Source organism: Prionailurus bengalensis, chromosome B3 (assembly GCF_016509475.1).
Source record: "Prionailurus bengalensis isolate Pbe53 chromosome B3, Fcat_Pben_1.1_paternal_pri, whole genome shotgun sequence".
In the NCBI taxonomy this organism is placed as follows: domain Eukaryota; kingdom Metazoa; phylum Chordata; class Mammalia; order Carnivora; family Felidae; genus Prionailurus; species Prionailurus bengalensis.
The window spans coordinates 88523890-88547576 of NC_057355.1; the positions used below are offsets into that span (position 1 = coordinate 88523890).

Consider the following 23687-nt stretch of genomic DNA (forward strand, 5'->3'; position numbering starts at 1 on the left):
ACAGAAGTCTCCACATTTTCCTCTAAGTTTGTCTCTTACAAAATCAGTAAAAAAAAAAAAAAAAAAATTGTTGTTGTTTTGAAATGCTAACCACCATAAATGTAGTTACCATCTGTCACCATACAAAGTTACTACAAAATCAGTAACATTTTTAACCAAATAACATTCTAGTTTGACTGCAGCCAAGCAATGTGTTTCCAGTCTCCCAATTGTTTAGTTACTGTTCAGAAGTACAAATTCTTCAGCACTTAACCTAAGGAGTGTGTCTTGACTTTATTTTCAAATGAGAAAGCTGCGTTCTGGTTTTGAAACCAGTTGCCTTGGGCACCTGGGTGGCTCTGTTAGTCGAGTGTCCGACTCTTGATTTTGGCTCAGGTCACAATCTCATGGTTTGTGAGATCGAGCCCCTGCGTCAGGCTCTGAACTGACAGCACAGAATCTGCTTGCGATTTTCTCTCTCTCTCTCTCCCCCTCCCATGCACGTGCAAGCACTCTTTCTCTCAACATAAATAAATAAACATTTAAAAAAAGAAGAAATCAATTGCTTGCAAGCTAACAGCAGTCTTTAAAAAAAAAAAACCTTAAAAATAAACATAAATCTTAGAAAATAAAAGTCAATTGTATTCACTCAGAGCTTGTTTAGAAGGAATGAAATATAATACTTTCATTGTTTCTTGGAATTTGTTACCCAGCACAAGTTACTTAATCCATTTCTGACTTGTTTCCTCACCTATAAAATGGAGATATAACAGTACCTACCTCACAGATTGGCTCTAAGATTAATCATGGTAACTTTTGAGTATTGGCATTAGCTTTATCCTTTCACTATTTTTATTTAAGCAAAGGGATCTTTCTAGAAAAAAAAAAAAAAAGAAGAAAGTGATGGCTACTCAAGGACTAACATTCATTTCAGACAAATATAAAGTGATCTTTCAAGTAACCAAACACAAGAAATTTCTCTGGAAAATTAATTCATTCATTTGGCATCAGATAAATCTGGGTTGGAAATGGCTCTTTCTCTTCGGGAGAAAGTCACAGTTGTAGTATTTAACCCCTCTTTGCATTGATTTCCTCCCCTACAAAACCTGGATAATATCACTTACTTCAAAAGATTGCTGTAAAAATTACATGAGTAAATATAGTTGACGTGTCTACCAGGAGTTTAAGAATCTAGAGCTGAGAAAGAAGGAAAGGAAGAAAGAAAGAAAGAAAGAAAGAAAGAAAGAAAGAAAGAAAGAAAGAAAGAAAGAAAGAAAAAAGTTTCTTGAAGACAATTAAAAAAAAAAAAGAATCTGGGGGTGCCTGGCTGGCTCAGCCGGTTGAGCATCGGACTTCAGGTCACGATCTTGGGGTTCCTGAGATCCAGCCGGGTATCTGGCTCTGTGCTGACAGCTCAGAGCCTGGAGCCTGCTTCGGATTCTGTCTGTCTGTCTGTCTGTCTCTCTCTCTCAAAATAAATAAACGTTTTAAAAAATTAAAACAAAAAAGAATCTGGAACTCAATAAATGGTAATTACAGTAACATGCTCGTTAACTCAAAAAAGTTCAAGAATCCCTCATTACTGCAGATGCATAAAGGTTAATAATCCTCAGTCTTTACCCTCGCCTTATAAGAGAAAACAAAGGGAAACACGAAGAAATACTTCAGAACCATCTTTGCAAGAAACGAAATTCACAGTCTTCGTTACGCTACCGAAACCTTAACCTCTGAACAATCCGCAGGCTTCCTCAAGAACAATTACGCCCCCTAAGCCCTGCCTCCCTCAACTCCGCGCCTAAGGTGCCTACTTCTGCGCCTGCGCCGTGACCTAAATTTGGCGCATGCGCCGGATGGGACTGCTGGATTAAAAACCATGGCGTGGATACCAGCAGAGTCTGCAGTGGAAGAGTTGATGCCCCGGCTGTTGCCAGTGGAGCCCTGCGACTTGACAGAAAGTTTTGATCCCTCCGTACCCCCGAGCACGCCTCAGGAATACTTGAGGCGGGTCCAGTGAGTGATCTGACCCTTGAGGGTGGGCTGGTCGTCCTCTCTGCCCCCTAAATGTGATAAAGCGCTCTGCCCCCGCCTCTGTGGCCGTCCCCAATCTCTGGCGAGGTAGGGTCGAATCAGGATCACTTGATTATATCTTTATATGGGCGAGTTTTACCTGTGTCAAGTTTGGTGCTCTTAAATTCCTTGCTTTCAGTCCAGTTAATTTCAGAAATATATTGTTTAGTACTTCAATTGCAATTCTGAACTTTGTTTTCTAATTTCGTTAAGAACTGTAGAAATGGATCGCTTGTTTTACTACACATGAACAAAGCACAGCCGTAATCACATTTCTTGGATTTATTACTTGTTTGTAGGATTGAAGCAGCTCAATGCCCAGATGTTGTGGTAGCTCAAATTGACCCAAAGAAGTTGAAAAGGAAGCAAAGTGTGAATGTTTCTGTAAGTTATATTACCCAGCAGGGGATTCTTCCTCCCCGCCCCCGCCCCCGCCTGAATTGAAAGATCAATGCTATGGTATCCCACAGTATCTCTGATGATATATGTAAGATTTGACTACTCCCTGTGACTTTAGACATTAACTTGTACTTTTTCCCCAAAAGGACAGTTGGCATTTACTGCTTCCAGAGAGGTTTTCAGTAACCCTGGCATTCATGAAGACTTACTGATCATATTTTAAGGAGGTGATCCAATCCTAAAGGACTATTTAAATAGGTTACTTACACTATCCTTTATTTTTAGGGAACCTTTTCCCGTTGTCTTCATAATTATTCTTGGACTGGTGTTTAATCTTATTTAGTATAGTTTGCATGTTTTGAATTTGACTGGGTTTTGTTTTTTAAGAATAGAAACTCAAGTTTCTTACATTTTTCTAACTACTTGAACACCTTGAACATGTTTTTTTCATTTATATTATCCAGAATATTTTTTTTAAGTGTTTATTTATTTATTTTGAGAGAGAGAAAGCAGGGGAGGTGCAGAGAGAGAGGAAGACAGAGAATCCCAAGCACGCCTGATATGGGGCTTGAACTCATGAACTGCGAGATCATGACCTGAGCTGAAATCAAGAGTCAGACGCTTAACTGACTGAGCCATCCAGGCACCACATATCCAGCATATTTTTTAATTAAGCAACTAGGTTGTGCCACTCACTGGGAATACAACAGAGAATAAGACAGAAAAATCCCTACCCTAGCAGAGTTTACATTCTCCTGAGGAAGACAGAGAGCAAACAAGCAAAGTAATAATTATATATTGTGACTCTTGCTATGAAGAAAATTAAATGTATAATGACCAATAAGTAACAAGATAAAGTAGTCACAGAAGATCTCTTTGGGAACTTACTATTTAACCTAAGGTCAAAGGAAAGCAGCAGTTTGTAAATTGTGATAAGTCCTTTTCCTTTTATGTTCTAAGTAATTTCTTTATCTGATGTTTATAATCAGGAAATTTTAACTTAGATACTGTAATGTTTCATATCATTCCTATTTATAAGTTTTTAGTTGATGGAAGAGAAGGTCTTATATACTTAGCTTTTAAAAAGTGGCCGTACTGTTTTATTTCAAGGCAGTATGTGATTAATTTTGAACTGTTGTGCTGTCTTAGGAAGCTGAAGTAGCCCTTGTAAAGTCAAGTGTCTTAAATTATTTGAGAACATTCTACCCATACCAAAATCCTTTATTTGTGATGTATCTATTTGTTTCCAAAGTTTTGTTATTTTTTTTAATGTTTTTTTTTTTTTAACGTTTATTTATTTTGAGAGAGAGACAGAGGGAGAGCAGGGGAAGGGCAGAGAGAGAGAGGGAGACAAAAAATCAGAATCAGGCTCCAGGCTCTGAGCTATCGGCACAGAGCTTGATATGGGGCTTGAACCCACAAACCGTAAGATCACGACCTAAGCTAAAGTCAGACACTTAACCAACTGAGCCACCCAGGCGCCCCAAACAGTTTTGTTATTATAGAAAGATAGGACTAGATTATATCTTCAGGACTCATATAATATTTCTTAGTTTAGAAACTTCAACTATGAACCATTCCAGATTGCTCTTATTGAAGTGACTATGCAAGGATCATTTCCTAATGTTTAATGTGTGTTTGTTTGAGAGAGAGAGAGAGAGAGAGAGCGCGTGCGCTCAAGTCGGGGAGGGGCAGAAAGAAAGGGAGACACAGAATCCAAACCAGGCTCCAGGCTCAAACTCAGGAACCATGAGATCATAGCCTGAACCACCCAGGCTCCCCATTTACTAATGTTTAAATTTGAACATAAATAGTAAAGTGAAAGGCCTATGTTTTGCATGTGCAAAAAGTATAGTATTTTTCTTATATGGTCTTCATCATCTACTTTATTACTCTTCATCTTGATTCTGCTTTTACTTTACAGAGGCATGAGATTCTACTTATACCACTGACATTTACTGTAGTATTTATGAATTGATCTCTAGCTTTCAGGATGCCAGCCTGCTCCTGAAGGATATTCTCCCACACTTCAGTGGCAACAACAACAAGTGGCACAGTTTTCATCTGTTCGACAAGTAAGTGTACTTTATTTAAACCAAATTAAACCTCTCTCCCCTCCCTCCCTTCCTCCATAAAGATTTATTTCTGTTCTTAGACCATAGTTGTAAAAATAAGATTCATTATTCTGAAGGATGAAGTTAAAATATTTATGAATCAATTACCAAATAATAATTATTAGAGATAATACAGTTTGAAACATGTTTTCCAAATTTCAGGATTGTTAGAATGTTGCACAGCTGATTTCTTTTTAGTTATCCATTCACTGGAGATCACTTGTCTAACTTTTCTTCCTTCAGAGTGTGATCAGACATAGAAGTCACTGGAAATCACAACAGTTGGACAGTAATGTGACCATGGTATGTAAGTTTCTTTAAGTTGTACAATGTGTACCTATTTGAGACGGTTCCTATTTATTGCCACTCTTTAAAGATTCACCTACTTAACCTATATTATTTTTGTTCCTTTTCACTGACCATTAATAGAAACAATTCCATTATATTGGTGGTCTTAAAAATATAGAATCAGTAATGCAAGCTGTTATTTTATGACAGTTTTAATCCACAGCATCTTGAGAGGCTTTGGATAGGTATTGTTAGGCCTCTACAAATTTTAAGAGTTCTTCTAGACATTGCTTTTTTAGAAAATAAATATATTTTTTAAAGAAAGAAAATAAATATATTTTCAGTATTTACAAAAAGATTCAATGAGGTAATGGTGCCATACCACAGACATTTTGCTAAAGCCCGTCATGCATACTAGAAAGTAGTATTTTCTGTGCTTTATCAACTTAGATATAATTTTAAACTCTTCAGGAAATATGTTCTCTCTGGACTACTGAATAAAAAGGGGAGTTGGGGAAGAGATGGATACATTTTTCCAGGACAATACTTTTAATGTTTTAGGGAGTCTCATGTTCTTCCTGAGAATCAAACGCAAGTTATTTATCTTCAAAGGAGAAAATTGTGTGCCCCAGCACACAGTTTTGCTCACAGTTTCAGGTAGCTGGTAGATTCCAGGTTTTAGAAGCTTCCTATAGGCAGTGCTTCCTAATGTCTTTTACGTGGTGACACATTGGGATAAACGGAGGAGGCTGCTTGCATAGCCTTGGACTACCAGCTGAAAGCTGAGAGATTCACTATATAGACTCTACTTTCTTCTCCATACCAATTGAAAGCTCTGCTCTAGGAAAAGTGTGAAATGAACTAACGTTACTTGCCCACAGTCATTTAACTCATAAAAGGGATAGCTGAAATTCAAATTGAAGTTTGTTTGGCTATAAAGCTTTTTGCTGTGTTGTGAGGCCTCCTGGTAAAAAGGGGGTAGGGGAGGAAGGGTAGATGAGTAGATTTTTTTTTTTCTTGCTCAGCATCAGGACTTTAGGGTACATGCTTACTAATTGAAAAAGAAGCTGCAGGGGCGCCTGGGTGGCGCAGTCGGTTAAGCGTCCGACTTCAGCCAGGTCACGATCTCATGGTCCGTGAGTTCGAGCCCCGCGTCGGGCTCTGGGCTGATGGCTCGGAGCCTGGAGCCTGTTTCGATTCTGTGTCTCCCTCTGTCTCTGCCCCTCCCCTGTTCATGCTCTGTCTCTCTCTGTCCCAAAAATAAATAAACGTTGAAAAAAAAAAATTAAAAAAAAAAAAAAAAAAAAAAAAGAAGCTGCATCAGTAACATTATGACAACATAATTTTGTCAAAAATGTAAATGACCTAACATAATTGATTGAATAAATTCTGGTCCATCAAAACAGTGGAATATTAATAGCAATAACATGTTCATCATGGCAAAAGTAATCGTTACGTAAATAATGAAATGAAAAATGTCTAAAGCATTCTGACATTTAAAGCAACTATGTAAATATAAACATTTATTGATCTATTCAATCATTTATTATAAAGTACCTGCTGTAGTTAATAATCCAGGAATTATTCAGTGTTACCTGAAGCAGAAATAGTCTCTGACCTAATGGAATAATGGAAAGGGCAAATACATTGTTTTAGTACAATAGACCTTTTCGGGGTCTCATATCTGTCCTGAGACTCTAATGAAAGCTATTTATCCTCAGGGGGAAAAACTGTACCTATGCAAAGTAATGTGCAAGTTGATATGTACAAATAAAAATTGTTTCTTAATGTGGTTACATTGAGCCGAATGCCTCTCCCCACTGGTCCTACATTTGATGGTGTAGTATAAACCTATTCTTTCTTTGACTGAACTGCCCTTCCAGGTATGTGAAGTACGTCATCCTGTCTCTTTCCCTGGTATAAACATCCTTTGTTCTTATAAACATTCTTAGTGTGTTTTTTTCCATACCAGTTACCATCTTTATCACCCTTTTCTGAGCCTACTCTTGTTTGTTAGTGTCCACTAAAGTGTGATCCAAACTAGACATGTCCCACGTAATATGTAACACTTGGGCACTGTATTAGTTTGCTAGAGCTGCCATAACAAAATACTACAGATTGGGTGTTTTAACAAACAGTAATTTATTTTCTCACAGCTCTATAGACTGTGAAGTCTCAGATCAAGGTGTTAGTAGGTTTGACTCCTCTTGAGGCCTCTCTGCCTTGCAGATGGCCGTCTTCTCACCGTGTCCTCACATGGTCTTTCCTATGTGCACAAGCATCTCTAGTGCCTCTGAATTTCCTCTTATAAGGACAGTAGTCAGATTGGATGAAAGCCCACCCTAAAAACCTGATTTTAATATAATCCATTATAAAGGTCCTGTCTCCAGATACAGTCACAGTCTAAGATACTGGAAGTTAGGGCTTCAACATACGAATTTTGGTGAGACAAAATTCAGCCCATAACAGGTACCATATCTTTGTGTTGAAGTTGTGGGAATACAGAGGACCTCACTTCTTTTTTTACTATTCAGTAAAAGAAAAATACATAGAAATAAGTAAATTCCTTTTTTTTTTTTTTTTCTTTTTCTTTTAGCCAAAGTCTGAAGATGAAGAAGGCTGGAAAAAATTTTGTCTGGGTGAAAGGTTATGTGCTGAAGGGGCTGTGGGACCAGCTACAAGTGAAGGTCCTGGAATCGATTATGTACAAGTAGGTGATATGTGGATAAACAAAACAAAAGTGTTCTAATTTTGGTGTGTAATTTAACATAAAGACTTCACAAACTACAGCCTAGGCCAAATCTAGTCTGCAACCCGTTTTTGTGCAGCCAATGAGCTACGACTGTTTTTTATAATACTAAGCGACTGAGACCGTGTGTGGCCTGCAAAGCCTAAAATACTTACTGTTTGCCTCTTTACAGAAAATGTTTGCCAACCTATGACTTAGTTAAGTGGCTCTTTAACTTAAAAATGTGCAGCCCAGCTTTGCACAGTGGAGTATCGTAGCCAATGAGGTTTATCCGAGGCGCGATTATTGCTAATTGAAAACTTTTCCCAAAAATGTGCAGCCCAGTTTTTGAAACAGTGTACTGTGACCTTTCTTAGGTGGGCTTCTTATCTCTTAGGTTTTAGCTATGTGATAATTTTGTGAGTTAAATAAAATTCAGGGTTTTTGTTTTTTCTTTTTAATGTTTATTTTTATTTTTGAGAGAGAACCACGCACATGTGCACATGCGTGCAAGCAACGGAGGGGCAAAGAGAGGAGACAGGATCTAAAGTGGGCTCTGTGCTTTCAGTGCAAGGCCCAATGCGGGGCTGAAACTCAGAACTGTGAGATCACGACCTGAGTGGAAGTCGGATGCTTGAGCTGCTCAGGTGCCCCCAGGGCTTTTTTTGTAGCCTGAGTTATGAGTTTTGAGTCGTCAGGGAAACAAAGGAAAACATGACACAGATGCTTAAAAATGCTTAGTAGATTTCAGGGGCACCTGAGAGGCTTGACTGGTTAAGCATCCAACTCTTGACTCTTGGTTGTGGCTCAGGTCATGATCTCACGGTTCCTGAGTTTGAGTCCTGCATCAGGCTCTGCCCTGACAGTGGGAAGACTGCTTGGGATTCTTTCTCTCCCCCTTTCTCTCTATTCTTCCCCGACTTGCATGCGTGCACTCTTTTTTTCTCTCTCAAAACAAATAAATAAACCTAAAAAAAATACTTAGTAGATTTCATATTCTGGAGATGAAGTGTTAACAACACTTCACAAAACAACAAAAACTAATTGGTCCAAAAAATGTAAAATCTCCAAAAATCATGAAAAGATCAAGAACCCAATTAAAACAGAAAAGGCAAAGGATATAAGTAGCTCACAGAAAGAAAAATATGAATTTCTGTTACATGAGAAGATGCCCGCATTCACTTGTAATAGAAATATAAGTCCACTGAGCTGCTATTTTCCAGCTAACGTTGACAAAGGAAATTTGATAATCTGTGTCAACAAGGGTTGGGAAAATAGGCACTCTTACACATGGTGGTAGGGGTATAAGTAAATTCAGATCTATAAGCTAGCTATCTTGACACTGTTTCTTACACAATCTATTGTTGTTCTGGGTAATATCCGTAATGTATGTTACATTTCAAAATGTATTTTAATTTGACAATTAAAACTTATTAAAATTTATTGTATTTATTTTACTTATATATACAAGTAAAATACATCATGTGAAAGAACCATTTAAGGACACAGAGTTAATGCATATCCTCTTAACTTTCTCAGAAATCAGTGCTGTTTTCATAATGAGGGATCCCAGCATTAAACTTCAGCGTACTTTTTTAACTGAATCAGATTAGGTTTGAAAAAAAATCACTCTAAGTCAAGTACCTTTAATTCCTAAAATGTTAGCTTTAGCTGAAGGTTTTGAAAAAGTGTATACAACATGTTATTGTCATAGTATCAATTTTTCATATTATCATTTTAAGAAATTTCATACTTTAACATTTTAATTACTAAAATCATTATCTTTAAATTTATGTAGTCAAATTGAAAAACATTTTCAATACCTCCTTTATAATACCATTTAGTAAATTTCAGTCTCATTTTTCTTTCAGATTGGTTTTCCTCCCTTGCTTAGTATTGTTAGCAGAATGAATCAGGTAAAATCCATAATAAGGATGTATTTATTCTTTTATTTCCAATGTGTATGAAAGTATTATGAATATATTTATTGAACACTTACAATATGTAAGATCCTGTCCTAAACTCTTTAACAGTTCTTATTTAATCACCAATATAACCCTTTATGGGGAGTTATTATTAATATCCAACTTTTATGGATTAGGAAACAGAATTGGAGATGGTTTTTCAGCAAAATTTAATGGCAACACTGGGATTCAATCCCAGTTTGACCTAATTCCAGAGCTCATGCTAAATCATTTTGCTAAACTATTCAATTGTGTACATTTCAGTTATAAGTCTTAGATTTTGGGATTTGAAGTAAAATGAAGGTGAAATTGCTATGAAATACACAGTGGCGCCTGGGTGGCTCAGTTGATTAAGCCTCTGACTTCGGCTCATGTCATGATCTAGCAGTTAGTGAGTTCAAGCCCAACATTGGGCTCTGTGTTGACAGCTTAGAGCCTGGAGTCTGCCTCGGATTCTGTCTCCTTCTTTCTGCCCCTCCCCTGCTTAAGGTCTGTCTCTCTTTACCTCTCAAAATTAAGCATTAAAAAAAAAATTAAAAAGAAAAAGAATAAAATAATTTCTTAGACAAAAGGGGAGAAAAATGGACTTTGGTTCTTCAGTCTTTTAGGATGAGGAATTCTATTACCTACTTAAAGAGCAAGTAAAAATTTTGATTGTTTTGCCTTCACATAGCACTAGGTGCCCTTGGAAGATAAATTTTTTTAAGGGTCATACGCTATTGTAAATCATATACTGGCTAACAGTTTCACTTACTTGATCATTTGCATTAAATGCTGTAGTAGTCATTCTCAGTGTCCAACTATACTTGAATAAGCGAGAGAATATTTTCAACAGTTTAATAAATTCTGTCTATATAGCTTTAAAACAGATCTTTCTCCACAGTAACTTTTTTTTTTATATTTTTACTTTGACTTAATGAAAATAACTTGAAGGTATTTATGCAAAGATTTTTTTTAAGAGCACATGGAATTTTTTGAGTATTTGTAAACTAAATCGTAGTTACAGGGGCGCCTGGGTGGCGCAGTCGGTTAGGCGTCCGACTTCAGCCAGGTCACGATCTCGCAGTCCGGGAGTTCGAGCCCCGTGTCAGGCTCTGGGCTGATGGCTCAGAGCCTGGAGCCTGTTTCCGATTCTGTGTCTCCCTCTCTCTCTGCCCCTCCCCCGTTCATGCTCTGTCTCTCTCTGTCCCAAAAATAAATAAACGTTGAAAAAAAAATTAAAAAAAAAAAAATAAAAATAAAAATAAATCGTAGTTACAAACTAAATCCTAGGATTTAAACCAAGATATTGATACTTGAAAGTATATAAGAATATTTGTCTAAAAAGTCTTCTCACTGAGTGAGCCACCTAACCAATTACTAACTACAGTCATAATTTTCTCTGGAAGTCTAAAGAATGGGACCATTTTAAATATCAGAGTTGTTTTCTAACTAAATTTAATGAAACCCATGTTGAGCTTGTCTTTGTTTTATTACTAATTCATTTCTTCCACTTCCCCTTTCTCCTTTTTTTAGGCAACAGTAACTAGTGTCTTGGAATATCTGAGTAATTGGTTTGGAGAAAGAGACTTTACTCCAGAATTGGTAGTATTGCTTCTTTTTATTTTAATAATGCAGACAAAATTATACATACTTATTTCATATATGAGATATGACTAACATGTTTATGTATAGGTTTATGTATCATACCTGTGTATAATTATGTGTATGATGTAAACTATGTTTGTTTGCACTGAAATTAGTAATTTATGCTAGCATGCAAATCAACATGCTACTTCTTTTGTTGAAAAAGACTTGCCTTAGAAAAAGTCAACTAAAGAGTTGATTTATATCCTGAGAGAAGCAACATCTCTCATGGCAGTGTAGTAACAAACAGTCACAAACTGGCATCCAGTCTGGAGGTCCCATTTTGACTGGCTTAACAAAGTTTGAAATACATTTTCTCAAATGGCTTTGAAATCCAATCCACAAAAGAATAGTAAATGCCAACAATAATACCAAGCACTATGTGCCAGGCATTACTCTAAGAACTTTGAATATAGTGACTCCTTGAGTCCTCCAGTAACCTATGAGCTGTTATTTGCATTTTACAGATAAGGAAACTGGAGCACATAAGGATTCAGTAACTTGGTTAAGATCACACATCTCATAACTGGCAGAACAGAGATTCACACCCCAGCAGTCTGGCTATACTCTTAGCAACTACGCTTCAATGGCCCCTCTACTTTATAGTTTTATATTCACAGCTCATTTTTCACCTTCAAAAACGGGGTCAGTTTGATGGGCATTATATAAATGAATTATCTGCATTAATCCCCTAGTAAGAAATTTTATTGTCCTTTGAAGCTAGATTTGATTTTTAGAAACATGTATTTTTTATAGTTAAAGATATTTGTAAAAGAGTGTACCTGAGGCTCCAAAGCTCCCTGTCAAAGCATAAGATATAATCTTTGCCCTCCAGAAGTTTAGAATCTGTCTGGGAGAAACAGATAAACCAACATTATATAGTGTACAAATTTCTAAGCTTGCCATTCAGCCAACTGGCTTAGATAAGGCTCTTACGTAAGTATGATGGTGATATCCTTTATCACTAGATTTTCATTTTTTGTTTTTGTATTTTATTCTTTTAAGTCTCTGCTATGTTACATGTACTTTTCTTAAGGGGAAAACAATGTTTAAAATCACTGCTTCTAAAAAATAAATCAAAATCAGTCACTGTTGGGGCACCTGTGTGGCTCAGTTGGTTAAGCGTCCGACTTTCGCTCAGGTCATGATCTCACGGTTTATGAGTTTGAGCCCCAAATTGCCTCTGTGCTGACAGCTCAGAGCCTGGAGCCTGCTTCCAATTCTGTGTCTCCCACTCTTTCTGCTCCTCCCTAACTCGGGCTTTGTCCTTCTCTCTCAAAAATAAATAAAAGCATTTAAAAAATGTTTTTAATTAAAAATAAACAAAAATTAAAAAAATAAATCACTGTTTCTGATTCAGTGCTCAAACATGTCTTTTACATAGTATAATTAACGTATTATTCTGGAATTTTTAGCTCATATTACATATATATGTTTCCGTATGATAATATAATTCACATAATTTCCATTGTCTTAATGCCTTATAGTTTACTTTGATTCTCTCATTATGATCATTTGAGTTCTTCCTTATATTTTACAATCATGACTAAATTATAAACATTTATATTAATTTCATTTTAATTGTCAATTTCTTAGGATATTGCTAGAATATAATTATTGGGTCAAGGTTTTATAAGCATTTGTAATACTCTCCCAGATTGCTTTCCAAAAGGAATGAGCTAGTTAAGAATGCCATCAGCAAAGGATTCTTATTTCTTTTCCCTGCAACTCTATTTTTCTGGAGCCATATGCAATTGCTATTTCTGTAATTTAAAAACATTTGATTATCAGTAATTCAGTATGGTTCAATCTAACATTTTATAATTTCTGTTTTCAAATTGAGTGAATTTATAGTAGTATTTCAAATTAAAGACAATTTATATTTCTTTCAGTGTCAGTGAAACAATATTTTTTCCATGCATTAGTATATTAGCTATACCTTCAATAGAAAACTTTGTTCATATTCGTGTTACTTGTTCATTGGCATCTGTGTATTGAACTCTAAATTCTGTATCAATTCTTTCTGTCTGATAGTGACCTTTTAGCAGTATTACATGACCTGTTTTCCTTCTCTTCCTTTTATTTTTTTAACTCTGTGCTGTAAGATTTTTTTTGATTTTTTTTTTTTTTTAACTTCTAAAGATTACTCACTGAAGAGGGTGGTAAGTTTGGCTTTTCCTATTAACTAGTGAAAGCATATTACCAAAAAGTAACTGTATTTGCCAGAGGAACCATCGAAGTGTTTCTGAACCAATGACAACTGCTTTACTAACTTGTAACCTAGTTAATCCTTTGAATCTAACTTTGAGTAACTGTCTCTTAAATCAACAGTGTTCAATTTCTGTATCCAAGTAACCATACCATCAGAACACTCCTATTGAGAATATCAGTGTTTAAAGTAAAAACCTAGATCATGAAGTTTGCTTATCATATACTAACAAAAGGAAAATGGAACTCTTTTTGAAAATTTCTGTACTTGGGATTACTTTAATATTTTTTTGAGAAATACAGCCTCATTTTTCATCCAAATATAAAAGTATTAAGGAAAATTTTTTGCTATTTTGTGGTGGGTTTTATGTTTTAGTATTGCCACAGTGTGCTCACTGTTTGCTGACCTTTGAAAAAAGGAACCTCTCAGTATAAATCTTAGACAATCAGAGGTTTAAGCACCATTTGAATACCTGAATGCCAGCTATATATAGTAAATGTGGTGCTGAACATGTGAGTCAAGTTTAAATGTACAATAGCTTTTTTGATACAGAAGAGAATTCCACTTACTATTTATTTAAAAAAACCTAGATGTGAATCTTTTGTTTAGGAAAAAGTTTTATTGATTTTGGGGTTGCTTGAGGAGCTAATTTACTTTTGTTGCATAAATTGCTATGTAACCGTTGTTCTAATATTCTTTACGTTTCTCCAAAGTGATGTATTGCTCAGATTAAACTCTGTCATATACACTGCTGGTAGAAATATAATTGGATACATCTTTTATAGAGTAAAATTTAGTGGTTATATCTCAGAAACCTTTATGAACATACATACGCTTTGATACCACCATTTTATTTCTAGGAATTTAGCCCAAGAAATCAATGAGAAATGCTCTAAAACTTATTTTAGGGATATTTATCACACTATTTTTTATATAACAGCAACAAATTAAACCTCTTAAGTGCTCAATAATAGGAAATTGGCTAAGTAAGTTTTGGTGCATCCAAAATGGAACATTCATTTCACACATATTTTAATTAAGCTCCTGTTGTGTTCCAACTCTAGACTGAGTCCTGGGGGTATAATATCTATCATTATAACCTCACAGAGTTTGGGGGAAAGAAAGAATAAACCAGCTATGATAGGAAAGTATGATAAGTACTTGGTTAAAGAGTATTTATATAAGTGCTATGTTGAGATTAATAACACTCCCTCGTTAATCCCATTTAACAATTTTGGGAGATATTTATTATGTATTGCAAGTAAAAGAGATGGTAACAAAATGTTATTACCCCACTATTAATGTTACAATAATGATAAAACTTTATCTTTTAAAAGTTGTATGTGTAAATAGGAAAAAGATGAACATTTTTTAAGTTTTAGCAAAAATTTTATCTGAATGGTGGGATTGCAGGTTTATTTGTTTGTGCTTTTTGTATTCTTCAGTTTTTCTGCATTAAGTATATATTCCTTTTGTAATTGAAAAGAAAAAAAAACCTATTTTATTTTATTTATTTTTAGTAGTCTGAAAAAAACCATTTTAAAAGAGGATGGGGATAGATTTCATTTGCCATGGTACTTAATAGAAGTATAGAAGTATCAAAACATTATTTCATCTAGAGTATAGTTCCTTTGTATAGACACAGGGGACAGAGTTATAAAATTATAAAATTATTCATGTATCTGTCTATGGACGGAAGAGGAAAAAATGTATCTTAATTTTTGCATGGACTTACACACTTCTTAATGTAGTTTTCTGGTCATGATTTAGGACTTCATTTATAGTAAGAACCTCTGAAATGAACTCTTTAGGGCTAAGGGTATTTTGAAGTGTCTGATGTTCTGTGTTTCTAGTAAGAGGATACAAAAGAGATCAGCTGGCTGTCTAGATGATCCTTTGTTGTCTGTATCCAAACATAATACAGTTAAATGTTACATAAAGTTATCCATAGCAAATAACCAGACACAACATTGGACATTTTTAAGTTAAACTTATAGTGTAGTATTTGCTACTTACTATCTTTTAAAATCCTGTTTAGGGAAGGTGGCTTTATGCTTTATTGGCTTGTCTTGAAAAACCTTTATTACCTGAGGCTCATTCACTGATTCGGCAGCTTGCAAGAAGGTGCTCTGAAGTAAGACTCTTAGTGGTAAGTTACAACTTACTATTTCAAATTGAAAGCACTTTTCAATTTATATGGTGATAAAAAGGATCCCATTGAAATAGGAAAATGTGGAATATTTTATTAGTGGAGGTTAGATTTAGGCACATAATAAAAATAGGCCTAAAATAACAGGTTAAACAAAATGGAACTGTTTTTTTTCTCAGATAAAAGAAGTCTGGGGGTGCCTGGCTGGCTTAGTCTGAAGAGCATGTGACTTGATCTCTGGGTTATCATTCAAGCCCCACATTGAGTGTAGAGATGACTTAAATCAAGTTTAAAAGAAATAAATATTAAGGGGTTCCTGGGTAGCTCAATCAGTTAATTGTCTACCACCTAGGCTTGATCTCATGGTCATGAGTTCAAGCCCCAAATTGGGCTCTGTGTGGAGCCTACTTAAAGAAAAAGAAAAATTTAAATAAGGAAAGTCTACAAGTGGATAGATCAGATCTAAGATGGCAGTAACCCAGGCCTTTCAGTTCTGCTTCGTGGCTTCCATCTTCAAGCTCACCTCATGATCCAGGACAGCTGCTGGAGCTTCAGCCACTATATTATTCGCTTTTAGAAAGCTAGAAAGAAGAAAAGGTATCCTCTAATAAAGTTTCCCAGAGGTTCCACAAGCACATCTGGCTATATAGCTCATTTAGCCAAAATTTAGTCACATGGCCATAAGGAACTGTGGGAAATGTTTACTTTTAGCTGGTGGCAGTGTCCTTAGCTAAAACTGAGCTTCATTTGCTAAATAGTAAGGGGACACAAGCTGGAATGGTCAACTAACAGTCTCTGACAAAATGATTATTTTGAATTTCTCCAGTCAGATGCTTAACTAACTCATGCCTGCAGCATTATAAATAAATTTTATGCTGGATTAAGCCCATTTGTAATTTTTTCTTTCATCCCTTCTTTCCCTTCCACAAAATGTATACTTGTTCTCCACTGACTACTCCAAAATATTTTTATTAAACATCCATGCTATGGCCCAAACTAACTTATATGGCCTGTACTCCAAGCCAAATGTACTTGCTACTAATACTCAGTAAATATTTCCCATGTTTTGTTCCTAGAATTTATTTCCTCTACAGAAGTGCCTTTTCAGGCTTCTAGTTCTGCATCTAAATACCATTTACTTTTTACAATCTGGCTCATATTCTACTACTTTTTTTAAAGTTTTTATCGATTTATTTTGAGAGAGAGAGAGTGCAAGCTGGGGAGGTGCAGAGAGAAAGGGAGAATCCCAAGCAGGCTCTGCACTAATAGTGCAGGGCTAAAACTCATAAACCTTGAGATCATGACCTGAGCCGAAGTCATACGCTTAACCAGCTGAGCTACCCAGGCCACCTCATATTCCACTACTTTCTATGATACTTTCCCTGATCCTAACAATTAAGAAGAATCTCTGTATCCTCTATTTTCCCAGTATACTTTGTATCTTTTTTATGGGCACTTAGCACATTTTTCCTTTGATTAAAGTTAATACAGATATTTCATCTTCTGTGCTATTAGCAAGTAGTAGGTTTTATTTAGCTTGTTCCATATAGCACTTGACACATAGAGTTGAGTACACTAACACCATGGAAGTTTGTCCTGAGTTTGAATTAACATGGGATATGTCTGTTACAACATTACTCAATAGGTTATTGTGACTATATCTTGAAATGTATAAAAATAAATATCAAGGGCGCCTGGCTGGCTCAGTTGGCAGGCCATGTGACCCTTGATTGTGGGGTCGTTAGTTCAAGCCCCTACGTTGGGTGTGGAGATTACTTTAACAAAATAAAATCTTGGGGTGCCTGGATGGCTCAGTCAGTTAAGTGACTCTTGATTTCTGCTCAGGTCATGATCTCACCATGGTTTGTGGATCAAACCCCACATGGGGCTCTGCACTGTCAACACAGGGCCTACTTGGGACTCTCTCCCTCTCTCTCCATGTTTTTTCCTGCTCGTGCACACACAAGCTCTCCAAAATAAACTTTAAAAAAGTAATTTTAAAAATTCTTAAAATGAAGAATGAATGAATGAATAAATTTTATACTCTGTAAGACCACTTTATAAAACATACAGTTCAGCAACTACCTTCATTACAATTGAGAACCCTTACCTGAACTGGTTTCTGGTATGTCTGTTATTTTTTAAACATTTATTTATTTATTTTTGAGACACTGAGACAGAACACGAGTGGGGGAGGGGCAGAGAGAGGGGGACACAGAATCTGAAGCAGGCTCCAGGCTCTGAGCTGTCAGTACAGAGCCCGACATGGGGCTTGAACTCACAAACCATGAGATCACGACCTGAGCCAAAGTCGGATGCTCAACCAATGGAGCCACGTAGATGCCCCTCTGGTATGTCTTAATTTAGAAGGGGTGCCTGGGTGACTCAGTGGTTAAGCGTCTGACTTCGGCTCAGGTCATGATCTCACAGTTCTTGGGTTCGAGCCCTGCGTCAGGCTCTGTGCTGACAGCTCAGAGCCTGGAGCCTGCTTCAGATTCTATGTCTCCCTCTCTCTCTGTCCCTCCCCGGCTCACACTCTGTTTCTCTCTCTCTCTCAAAAATAAATAAACATTAAAAAAATATATTTTTTTTAAATTTAGAAGCCAGGATTTCACTCCTCAGTTGTAAGCTCTTTAACACATTTTTATATAAATTTTTTCACTACTGTCTAGTTAGGATATAGGCTCCTTTTTTTTTTTTGCTCCTCTACTTGGAACAAGAAAAGATCTCTCTCCCAAGTTATTCTCCTTTGAGCCTTCAACTGTTTCTTTTCCCTGTTGAGGATCTTTTTTCAAAAGATCATGTTAGATGTTCCTCAAGGGTTATTAATTCTATAGTTTTATCCTTTTTCTTTGAGGTTTTCTATTGCCGTGTGATTATTACTATTATCTAATAAATTTTTCATGTTTTACATCTTAAGAGCAAATTTGCTTCAGAAATATTAGGGAGAACTCTACATTTTTCTGTTTTTTTCCCTTTAGGACAGCAAAGATGATGAGCGGGTTCCTGCTTTGAATTTATTAATCTGCCTGGTTAGCAGGTAAGTAACCCTTGGCTCCTTGCTTTATAATAGTGTTATTAATGGAGACTATTGTTTTCATTTTCTTTTTTTTTTTTTTTAATTTTCTTTTTTTTTTTAACATTTATTTTTGAGACAGAGAGAGACAGAGCATGAACGGGGGAGGGTCAGAGAGAGGGAGACACAGAATCTGAAACAGGCTCCAGGCTCTGAGCTGTCAGCACAGAGCCCGACACGGGGCTCGAACTCACAGACCGCGAGATCATGACCTCAGCCGAAGTCGGCCACTTAACTGACTGAGCCACCCAGGCGCCCCTATTTTTTCATTTTCTTTTCTTTTTTTTTTTTTTAATTTTTTTTTTCAACGTTTATTTATTTTTGGGACAGAGAGAGACACAGCATGAACGGGGGAGGGGCAGAGAGAGAGGGAGACACAGTATCGGAAACAGGCTCCAGGCTCTGAGCCATCAGCCCAGAGCCCGACGCGGGGCTCGAACTCACGGACTGCGAGATCATGACCTGGCTGAAGTCGGACGCTTAACCGACTGCGCCACCCAGGCGCCCCTATTGTTTTCATTTTCAAGCAGAGTAAATTAAGGCGTAAAGAAACAATATTATATGTATCGCAATTCCCTATTTTTAAAAATTTTTTTTTAATGTTTATTTATTTTTGAGGGACAGACGGAGTGTGAGTGGGGAAGGGGCAGAAAGAGGGAGACAGAGAATCCAAAGCAGCCTCCAGGCTCTGAGCTGTCAGCACAGAGCCTGATGTGGGGCTTAAACTCACAAACCATGAGATCATGACCTGAGCTGAAATCAGACGCTCAGCCGACTGACCCACCCAGGTGCCCCACAATTCCCTATAATTCTAGTTTTTCTCTGTAAGTAATGCTTCAGTGAAGATCCTATTATTTCCTGAAGGCAAACTCCTAGAAGTAAGTTGAAAGGCATGCCATGTAGTTTTATTTATTTATGCATGTACTTTTTTTTTTAAGTTTATTTATTTATTTATTTTGAGGTGGGGGGGCAGAGGGGAGAAAGAGAAACCTAAGCAGGCTCTGCACTGTCAGCATGGAGCCCAATGTGGGTCTTGAACTCAACCCGTGAGATCATGACCTGAGCAGAAATCAAGAGTCAGATGCTTAACTGACTGAGCCACCCAGGCATGTAGTTTTAAAACAGATATTTATTGGGGCGCCTGGGTGGCGCAGTCGGTTAAGCGTCCGACTTCAGCCAGGTCACGATCTCGCGGTCCGTGAGTTCGTGCCCCGCGGTCCGTGAGTTCGAGCCCCGCGTCAGGCTCTGGGCTGATGGCTCAGAGCCTGGAGCCTGTTTCCGATTCTGTGTCTCCCTCTCTCTCTCTGCCCCTCCCCCATTCATGCTCTGTCTCTCTCTGTCACAAAAATAAATAAACGTTGAAAAAAAAAATTAAAAAAAAAATAAAACAGATATTTATTAATAGTTTCCCTTCCAGAAACTCATACCTTTCTGTATTCCCAGAAAGTGTCAGTGAGACCGCCCATCTCCTATTCAACACTGGGCATTTTCAATTAATATAAATATTTCCATTTTCATAATAAAAAGATGTAAATTATTTTTATTTACTTGTGTTTAATTACCAGTGAAGGTAAAAAATATTTCATTCTACTGCAATTTTGTTTCATTTGATTATTTTTTATCTTGTTTTATAATTACATAAAATACTTACATTATTCCAAAGTTAAAATTTTAATTCAAGATACATTTGAAATATTTTAGAATTCACCTTTATCGTCTTTAGCCTTTCTCCCCCTTAGTTTTCCATTTTATTATAAATTTTTGGTTTATCGTTCATTGTTTCTTTTTAAAAGTATAAGCAAGTATATATAAATATATCTGCATTTGTACACATACTCACAAATGTAGCATACTAAACATACTGTTCTGTACCTTGCTTTTTTTTTTTCACTTATTAAATCCTAGAAACTGCACTATAGCAGTGTAGGTATTTTCCTCATTCCTTCTGTACAGAAGCCTCATAGTCTTCCACTGTGTTGATGTACTGTTATTTATTCAACCAGTGCCCTTATTGATGGATATTTGGGTTATTTGTGGTGTTTTGCTATTACAAATAGTGCTATTAACATTTTTTAAACGTACGTTAAATTCTTTATTAGGTATTTTGACCAACGTGATTTAGCTGATGAACCATCTTGATGGAGTTGATCTCTCAGGAATGGAAGATACTGGTGATGAAGGCAGCCTGAGTCTGAGGATATACAGTGACAACTCAAGTATCTTCAGCACTATTTGAAGGATCTTCATCTTAACCTGTGCATCTCAACTTGATATTCAGAAGATAAATTGCATTGCTTTGAATATCCAAAGTATCTTTGGAAAATCCCAGCGAGTTTTTGATGAATAGTTTAAACAGTTTTCTGTAATCACATGCTTTTAAAACAAATTGAGTGCCATTTATTGGTGAAGCATCCTGTACAGAAACTGTATGGTGAAATTGTACAGAGGAGCTGTTTCATTGTGTTTTTACATATATACACATGAACTTTTCTTGTAAATGTGTTTTTTGGGGCACCTGGATGGCTCAGTCGGTTGAGTCCAACTCTTGGTTTTGGCTCAGGTCGTGACCTCACAGTTGGTGTGATCAAGCCCCACATTGGGCTATGCACTGACATTATAGAGCCTGCTTGGGATTCTCTTTCTTCCTCTCTCTGCCACTCCTTCCTATTTCTCTCTCAAAATAAATAAACATTAAAAAAAAAAATCTTGTTTGACTCTTGACAAAAGATAATGGATAAATGTCCTTACTATTAGAATTAAGATAATTTTGATTGGGGTGCCTGCGTGGCTCAGTCGGTTAAGTGCCCAACTTCGGCTCAGGTCCTGATCTCACAGTTTGTGGGTTAGAGCCCCTCATCAGGCTCTGTGCTATTAGCACAGAGCCCGGAGTCTGCTTCAGATTCTGTGTCTCCCTCTCTCTCTGCCCCTCCCCCGCTCACACTCTGTCTCACTCTCTTTTTAACTTGTTAACTTTTTAACATCATTTTCAATAATACTTTTTCTTAACACATCATTTTGTCTGTCAAATCTCTTATTCATATCACTTATAATTTATGTATTTTTTATCTATTTCTTTGTTGGTTAGGAATATTTTCTACTTTAACAGATTCAAGTAGCAATGGCTTTTCAGTAGGGGATTATTTTTCTCACACAACAAGAAGTCTAGAGGAGCTAGAAGAGATGGCTACTAGCATTGGTTCCATGATTGATCCCACAATACCAATGTCTCTGAGAATCTTTTGGCCTTTCCCTTGTGATAACAAGATGGCCACTGCAGTTCAAGGCAATGTGTCTGTACTCAGGACCAAAAAAGGGGGAAGGAGTCAGAGCCTTTCACATCTGATTCTTTTGTCATGAAGGCAAAACCTTCTCCAGAAATTCACAGCAGATTTGTGTTCATCTGTTGGCCACAGTGTATAACAGGATCACCTGTAGCTTGGAGAAGGGTAGGGAAGCAAAATTGTAAGCCTTTCCAGTCTTTCCAGTAAGAGGTAGAAAAGGAAAAGGGAGGGGGGGGCAGGGGAGTGAAAGGAAGAGGGGATTGGAAATACCTGTGGACCAAGCTACCAGTAGTTTTGCCACGAGTTACAAATTGACTAGAAAATTTGTATTTGAATCTTGTTACATCTTAGCTGATTTTTAAATTATAGCCTAATAATCCAAATTGTGTTTTACCATAATTTAAACACTCTCATTGTTGGGTATCTAATCTGTTTTCAGTGTTAATCCCATATAGAAAATGCTACCATGAATATCTTCATGTATAAAACTTTTTCCTTTCTTTGACCAGAAGTTGCCAAGAGTAGGGTTGCCAGTAATGAATTTATCAGTTAATACTGCATTTGAAAACTGAACTGAGGTTTTAAAAATTAGGGATTTACTTTTGCTTCTCATAATAATTGTGGTGTAACAAGTTCAGGGTTGGTAAAGCAGCTCTACAATATCTTAAATGCCCTGGACTACGTCCAGATTTCTCTTTCATCAATTTTATTTTTTTTTCAACGTTTTTATTTATTTTTGGGACAGAGAGAGACACAGCATGAACGGGGGAGGGGCAGAGAGAGAGGGAGACACAGAATCGGAAACAGGCTCCAGGCTCTGAGCCATCAGCCCAGAGCCCGACGCGGGGCTCGAACTCACAGATGGCGAGATCGGGACCTGGCTGAAGTCAGACGCTCAACCGACTGCGCCACCCAGGCGCCCCTCTTTCATCAATTTTAATAGCTTTCATCTTTTTAGTCATGATATGGTTGCTTTATCTCTTGCCTCATATCTAGATTCCAGAAAGAATAAAATGGCACCACTCCCTCTTGTCTATATCAGGGGAGCAAAACATTACAAGAAACCCTCAATTTATGTATTATTTGCCAGCAATCTATAAAGTTTTCTAATTATAAAAAAAGCTGGAAAGTATAATTTTTTAGCTGATAACACTGTCAGGCCTGCCAAAAATGGGGGTTCTGTTAGAAAAGAGAGTGAATATTGGGTAGGGAGCCAGCACTGTCTACATTAAAGAGTTTAGATTTCCAACCTATACCCCAGTTACCAGTGTACAGCCTCACATTTTTTGCTGATTTGATGCTTAGGGGGTGAGGGGCTGGGGGTTGATTTAATAAAGTTGAAATATCAATTATTCTTTTAATTTACATTTCTTCTATAACTAGTGGCTGAGCATCTTGTTACACATGCTGCTCACAGAAGAACAGAATTCGTATGGACTAGATTAAAAGCAATTTTGCATGTGCAGAAGACAAGTGGTATAAATTAAGTAGTTACACCTCTATTTTCCAGCAAGCCACAGAATCTCTAATAGTGAACTGAGAACTCATGTTTATAAGGACTCATCTGGCATAGGATATTTTTCAGGAGTGTAGAGACAAATGAAAGTTAAAGACATTTTAAACCACTCATGTCCTAAGAATAAAGTAAGAAGACTACCAATATAGCTTTAGTGTTTATTAAGCCTTTCACAATTAAAAGTACCTTTGATTTTAATGAGAAATTGAGGAGAAAAATTTCCCCAACTCTTAGGTAGAAAGCCTTAAAGTTCAGGGGCGCTTGGGTGGCTCTGTTGGTTAAGTGAGTTCA

At 36.8% G+C, this 23687-nt stretch overlaps 1 protein-coding gene and 1 pseudogene across 4 annotated transcripts; both read left to right on the top strand.

Moving 5' to 3' along the window:
* The first annotated feature begins 1810 nt into the window (after positions 1–1810).
* Positions 1811–21088, top strand: GEMIN2 (gem nuclear organelle associated protein 2). 4 transcript variants are annotated; one of them, XM_043556034.1, is made up of 10 exons: positions 1811–1989; positions 2346–2430; positions 4431–4520; positions 4803–4862; positions 7444–7557; positions 9447–9491; positions 11055–11123; positions 15413–15523; positions 18505–18563; positions 20699–21088. In XM_043556034.1, the coding sequence occupies exons 1-10, from the start codon at positions 1853–1855 to the stop codon at positions 20736–20738; spliced, it is 810 nt and encodes a 269-aa protein (XP_043411969.1). In that variant the 5' UTR covers positions 1811–1852; the 3' UTR covers positions 20739–21088. The 4 variants fall into 4 exon arrangements, with proteins under 4 accessions (XP_043411969.1, XP_043411971.1, XP_043411970.1 ...); XM_043556036.1 differs by lacking the exon at positions 15413–15523; XM_043556035.1 differs by lacking the exon at positions 9447–9491 and having other exon boundaries at positions 1829–1989.
* On the top strand, positions 7829–7940 carry LOC122469651 (annotated as a pseudogene).
* Positions 21089–23687: the final 2599 nt, after the last annotated feature.

Coding starts and splice junctions, on each gene's coding strand:
- GEMIN2 (XM_043556034.1), top strand. CDS start 1,853: ATGGCGTGGATACCAGCAGAGTCTGCAGTGGAAGAGTTGATGCCCCGG. Junction 1,990..2,345: donor GAATACTTGAGGCGGGTCCA/GTGAGTGATCTG, acceptor ACTTGTTTGTAG/GATTGAAGCAGCTCAATGCC. Junction 7,558..9,446: donor CTGGAATCGATTATGTACAA/GTAGGTGATATG, acceptor TTTTTCTTTCAG/ATTGGTTTTCCTCCCTTGCT.